This window comes from Macrobrachium rosenbergii, chromosome 56, assembly GCF_040412425.1.
Source record: "Macrobrachium rosenbergii isolate ZJJX-2024 chromosome 56, ASM4041242v1, whole genome shotgun sequence".
NCBI classification, from domain to species: domain Eukaryota; kingdom Metazoa; phylum Arthropoda; class Malacostraca; order Decapoda; family Palaemonidae; genus Macrobrachium; species Macrobrachium rosenbergii.
The window spans coordinates 34,164,330-34,171,030 of record NC_089796.1 but is presented as its reverse complement, the minus strand read 5'-3'; the positions used below and the strand labels follow the sequence as shown (position 1 = coordinate 34,171,030).

The following is a 6,701-nucleotide window of genomic DNA, read 5'->3' as shown; positions in this document are numbered from 1 at the left end:
AACTCTGCAATCAGTATAGAGTAAAACCCTTGGAGTATCCACTTCGTCTCCAAACATGCCATTCTTAGATTTCATACAAACACCAATGATATATTCTTTGTTAAACAGATAAATAACAAATAAAGAAATGAAGTACATTTGAGAGTTCCAAATATGATTAGCCTCACGAAATTAACCCTTGTACCTGCCGCAATGATAGTACAGTAGTGCGGTTTGACTTCGTCAGAAAAACAGCTCCCGTAGGATTTCACTATCAAAATTTATTTTATTGCATATTCTGGTTCATTTGGGTGTATACTGTGGGAAAGGGAAGGGGGCCAAATTTTTCGACCCCCTGATCCCCCCCATGGGTGCCTTTTTGTCCCGGGGGGTCCCTGTACTCACAATATTTTCAAATCAGCTAATACTTAATCGATTTTGATGATTTTTGGAGGTTTTTGGGGTTTTTTAAAGATGCTGAATCCATCTGTGACACAACTGAGTAGACTGGAAGTAAATACCATTCATTTTCAGCGTACGAGTGACCCGGACACAGTACGGAAACAGTACCGAACACGGTACGATCGACGAAGTTTGTTACAATCTTACAAACCTGGGGCCGTATTTATCATGGTTTTCAGGTCTTATGAAATCTCATAAATATTCCCTTAAGAGTCACTCAATCACTCATAGTTAAGAGGAAGTTCTAAGAGTGTTTTATCAACGCTCTGAGAGAATCTCGTAGCTATGAAAAACGGTATGTTTATGAGAAACTTTTAAGGAAGATCCATAACAATAGCGGAAAATATTTATTGCTACAATCCATAAATATACGATTTAAGCCATTGTTACAATAAAAATATTATACTAAAAATCCAAGATATTTATTACTTATGATATTAAACTTATGATGTATATATTATTGTTGAAATCAAAAGTATTTATTTTCCGGGTATGTTTTGTTTTCTTTTAATTTTTGCGGACTGCCAGACTCTTCAAACAACACAGACCAAGACCATCGTCACCAACCATCCTTAGATTCGCTTAGAAATGGATTCAATTTCGACTGGTATCGATTCTGCAGTTCCAGTGGGTATTCCAAAACCCAAGAGGCAGAGGAAGGCAAACTGGAGGCAAGATGCTTGTCTTCGTCTATTGCAGCTGATAGGTGAAAACAGGCATATAATAGAGAGGAAAAATTCAGTTCGGAAGTGACAGCGAAGATGAGGCGAGACACGTGGGAAGATGTAACAAAAAAATTGAATGCTTCATTTCCCGAGTCTGCCCCCCGGACCAAGTGTGATGTAGAAAAAAAATGGTGGGCACTCAAAGCACAGGGAAGGGAAGAGCTGTGCAACCACAGAAAATATGTGGCAGCAACAGGTAAGAAGCCCTTCTTTTATCCATTATCAGCAATACAACTAATAACTGAAATTCCTAGGCTAGTTAAGTTATGTGAGACTAGGCATGGTAGAAAAATTGATGTTGATCTAGACATTGCTTTCACAGCAAGGTTAGGTTAGGTAAAACTGGATAGCCATGACTCTGTGTTACAGCTGTGCTGTTCAAAGTAAACCTTGACCAGTGGTTTTACATGATAAATGTAACAATGCAAGACCTAACCAAACTTACATACCTTGATATTTCTCGAAGTAATTTTCTAATTTAGAATTGCATAATAAGGAAGCATTTAACTAAGAGAAGTTGTTTATCTTTTGCCCAAAATGTAAGAATATCAAGGTTGAACTCTTAAATAAAAGGAGAGGCTGGGAGGCACAGCCCCCAGCTAGGAAATAATCAATTTAGTGACAGGTTAGGTAGGTGTTTAAGGTTAGGCTAGTGCCCGTAATAGCCTAAAACACTTCTCTAACTTGTCACTGAACTGGTTATTTCCTAGCTGAGGGGCTGTGCCTCCCCCCAGGCCCCTGTTTTTTTTTTATTTAAGCCGTCCACCTCGAGATTCTTACATATTAGGCCAAGATGAGCAACTTTTCTTCCTTAAAAGCTTTCATATTATGCGACTTTATACTAGAAAATTACCATTATTGAGAATAATTCCACACCTTTATTTTTTTCCCCTTAAAAATATACCCAAAAATCCTTTGGTAATTCTATAGAATAGGTCTGTGCGAGCTTTTAAGAAAGTAGACACCTAGAATTAAGGAGGATAGTGTATAGAATGCATAAATACTAATAACAAAAATAACGATGCTTATAGTTGAGGTTAGATAAGCGTTATTGGTTAGGCTAGTGCACAAAATTTACTTAGAATTGTAGGTAATAGCTTCGTGGTTGACATTGGAAAACATAGAAACTTACGTCGATAGCAAATGTCCTGTAGATTCCATTGATGCATGAAATAGTTTTTTTTTATAATTCACATCAAAATTTGGCTGTCATCTTTCAAATCCTACATATTTAACATTATTATAAGTGCTATTTTTATAGTTTTCCTCTTCACCCACCCAAAACCCCCGGTTCCCACCTGTGGTCCCCCAACCTTGTTAGGTGGCTGTAAAGGTTTTCCCCATCATTTTATTGATGCTGGGGCTGGGGCATAAAATGAAGTGTTTTGTCGTGAATTTTCTGGTTTTTATTGGCATAAACAATTCAGAGCTCTTGGCTACAATTACAAATTTAGTGGTTTTGTGCACTAGCGTATCACACATTACCAGGTAGTGTACAATATGAATGATCTGTTATGAGCAGTAAAATTAAGAACTTTAGACCCAGACCTAAACTCAAATTATACTCATATTATTAAAGCATTTAGTATTAAGATTATTACTGTATTATTTTTATGAAATTTTTATTGCTAATACTACTGTTATTACAGGTGGTGGTCCCCCCCCACCCAAGCCCCTATCAGAGGTTGCAGTGGCCATCGAGTCAATTTTAGGAGTGCAAAATGTAGCCATTTCTGGATTGGGAGGTCACATGGATTCTTCAGCTTTTGATTTTAGGTAATAATAAACAAGTTTTTGGAAAAATATTTTCTTTCTAGTGAATTTTGGTGCAAGTTGAATTATTTTGATGTTAATTTTTGTGGAAAATGCTTGGATATTAGAGGAAAATGGTGTTATTTGACTTTCAGACAATACAGTCACCAGTGTTTGTTTTTTAGCATGCAAACAAAGGAAAAGGGGAACAAACAATATCAGATGCTGTCTTATATTTCAGGGATGAGTCAGAGGAACAAGTGGAAGAGACATGTGAGGTGATGTCTGATGCAGTCGATGTCACCTTTGAAGGTAATATCTCGACGGTATTAATACCCTCTTCAACACCATCAGCACTTTCAAGACATCCACAGTCTTCAGTCGCAGCATCAACATCATCATCATTCGTTGTTGGTCAGAGTCCTTCAGCATCCACAGCACATGCAAGCATGTCTGCTGAAAACAGCCGTGCTCCACCTGCAAAGCGTCTTCTGTTTCCTTTGCTTGAAGACACTTTTCGGGCAAAGAAACAAAAAGCAGAATTGGCTTTCTGGGAAGCCAAAATAGCTGCAGCTGAAGCTGAAAGAGCTGCAGCTGAAGCTGAAAGAGCTGCAGCTGATGCTAAAAGGAAAGCATTTGAACTGGAGGCCGAGTATAAAAGCCTTCTAATAAGTCAGTTACGGGCATCTTTACCCAAATAATTAATGCCTATTGTCTTTCCCACTCTTTCTCCTTTATCCACTCCTCCCCAATCATCCATCACCACCCTCTATTCTTTCATCCTTCTTTTCCCCTTCCTCTACCGAGATTGCAGACTGAAATAATGACTTCCGCAATTGCAGAGGTGCCCAGCTCAGGTATATTTTGCCCTATCTAGGAACCATTTACTTGTTTAATTGTAGAATTAAGAATAAGAAAAAATAAAACCTCATATATTTGTCATTTCATTTCATTTTCATTTTGACATTTCCAGTGCTTGAATATTATCACTGGCTATGAATATGTTTTAAAGAAAATTTACTTTAATGAAAGTGATTAAATATTGTATTGTGGATGAAGAGTACAGCACTTGGTTCACTAAAGCTGTAATTTCTGATAGTGCAGGCAATATAATAACCAAGGACTGCCTGTACTGTACTTGGGACAGTTACAAAAGATGGATATATTTAATTGGAAACCCATCACTCAGTTGTAATAATGAAATCAAGATAGCTTACAAAGTGCCATCCATTTTTTATAGCAGCCAACTTCTATACACCAAAGGTTTGAAATAAAGAAGGGAAGAAGGTATATATCAAACAAGTGTAGAAATGTATATGTATTGATCTATGACTTAAAAGATGATACAGAGTCATTTTCCTTTCCATAGAGAGTCCACCAGGCCAAATACCAGTCCAGTTCAGAGGGTTCTGTGATGTACAAGGAAGAGGCAATATAGTTCTCTCTTGCTTGCTGATAGTGGGATGCAATAGCCATTCCCGTTAAGTTGGTCCTCCATCCAACATTTTAGTCGTCAATCCTGCAAACAAGAATAAAATATCTGTAGCTATAGTGCATTTAGTTTAATAAAACTATATTATCTTACACTACCGTGAACTGTATGAGGGGGGAAAAGGTGTCCTAATGTTAGAGTTAAGTTCTTCAAAGAACCTCTAAATTGGAACATAAGTACAGTGTTTAATATGTGGGATTATTTCATTGGTTGTCTTTGGATGGCCAGTAATTATACAGGTTTGATTTACACTACCTTTGATATTTTACAGTGGTTTACATACTCGTGTGTAAACCCTTGCCAAAAAGAGTTTGTGGAATAAAAGGGACAAAGATAAAAGAGGGAATATGGAAATACAACAATTTGTGCTAATGAGAAATATCCGATTTTGAGTGCTTTTATCATATTTTTCACTGATATTTATTGAAGTGTGATTATGAACTACAATGACATGCTTCACTTCTTGTTATGGTTCAGAGTAGCTACACACATTGTTGTAGGTCCTGAATAACCACTTGTTCCCTGCAACGTAAAAACACCATACAATACAATGACATGCAACAAAAGTTAACACCTATTGTGTACTTACATGAAGTGGTTTCGGAGAATATTTTCCCTGAAAAGTGCACCATCTGGAACTGGTTCTCCTTGTGCAGGCTGGAACACTTCATCACGATTATGGTCATCAACATCCTCTTCATGTTCATTTTCATCTTCGATTGGGATGTTCCGTTCTTTGCATATATTATGCATGATGCCACATGCCATGATGATCTTAGCTGCCTTTTGAGGGTTGACTCTTATTTCGCCATGGAGAACCTGAAATCTTCTTTTCAGCTGACCTATTCCTCTTTCCACGACACTTCGCGTTTTCTTGTCAGTCCTGTGAACAATATTGAAATTATTCACTTAGTCTTCTTGTTGCTAATGGCATACCTTCATATGTTTTAGGTATGATTTTACATTGAGGCCAACATAAGTTACATTAGATTATTTTGCTCAGATTATAATTACTGCTTTATTTTAAAAATTTTCTCTATACACTATTCAGGCAAATGAGCCATTACATAAGTATAAACAAAAGTAAATATAAGCACCACAGAAAAACTAAAGTCTCAATTTGATGTTAACCTTAAATATATACTATGTAACTATACATTACCTGTTATAAGCTTCTTGATGTTGTCCCTCAGGCCTTAGGTAAAGGGGTCAACAACCAGCGTTACACGGGTACCCACTATCCCCAACACGTAGCATCCAGCAGGTACTCGGTTCTGTTCAAATCCTCATAAACTCACTTTCACGCAAAATTCTTGAGTCATGAACAGATCCTGGCCACTTTGCCAACAATGTTCTCACTAGGTAATTAGCATCAAAAAACAACTTGTACATTGATGCTGTAAAAGTTTTTCTATTGATGTAAACTTCTTCAAAATCTTTTAAGCAACAATTTTGATATGGGTGCCATCAATCACACCCACTACACCGGGAATCCAGCAATTTGTGAAAAGTCAGCTTGTATTCTTTGAATTTCCACAGGATTGGTTGGGAACTTCACAAATCTTTGGATCATCCGTGGAACTGTAAGAGCATCAACAGTCTGTGTAATTATTCTGCTAATTGTGGGCTGAGAGGCCAAAAAAAATCACCATTGCAGAGTTGCATTTTTGCCTGTTGCAAAATATCTCAAAGTAAGCGCCACTTTCATCTCTGGTGTTACGGCATGACTCCTCTCTGTCACGGTTGGCAATCGCCTCTCTGATCAAGTCAGTCACATACATGAGGCCATTTTGATCAACTCTATATCTTTTTCTAAAGTCACTGTCGTCATACACATTGAATATATCCAGTCTTGGACGAAAATTCCTCGGGCGACGAATGGAGTGTTCTTGTTCGTCTGCCATGTTTACAGTCTGTGACTACCGCTATGAAAACTCCTAAGTAGTTAGGAGACCTCTCCCACCACTCGTAAATCTCGGCCCGAGATATGAGTACTCATAGCGCGTAAGAGCTTCGTAAAATTCTCTTAAGAATTTTCACAAATTTAAGAGTGTTTTAATGATTTAAGAGTACTCTTAAGGATTTGCGAGCTTTGATAAATATGGGCCCTGGTCATGTAACACCTCTTTTTCAGGGTTTCAAGTATGACAAAGTGAATGAAGCAGTTGTTTTTCTTAACAAACCTTTAGTTTTGGGAAAAATAAGCCATGCATACAAGTAAACAAAAGTATTTACTTTTTGTTAAAAAAATTACCAGGATTACATTATGTATAATCTTGTGGGATGAAGGA

General features: G+C 37.3%; 1 protein-coding gene across 1 annotated transcript; it reads left to right on the top strand.

Annotated features, from left to right (window-relative positions):
- The first annotated feature begins 2,749 nt into the window (after positions 1 to 2,749).
- LOC136836724 (uncharacterized) lies at positions 2,750 to 3,858 on the top strand. Its single transcript, XM_067101244.1, has 2 exons — positions 2,750 to 2,942; positions 3,160 to 3,858. Exons 1-2 carry the CDS (start codon positions 2,917 to 2,919, stop codon positions 3,617 to 3,619), a joined length of 486 nt encoding a protein of 161 aa, XP_066957345.1. The 5' UTR covers positions 2,750 to 2,916; the 3' UTR covers positions 3,620 to 3,858.
- Positions 3,859 to 6,701: the final 2,843 nt, after the last annotated feature.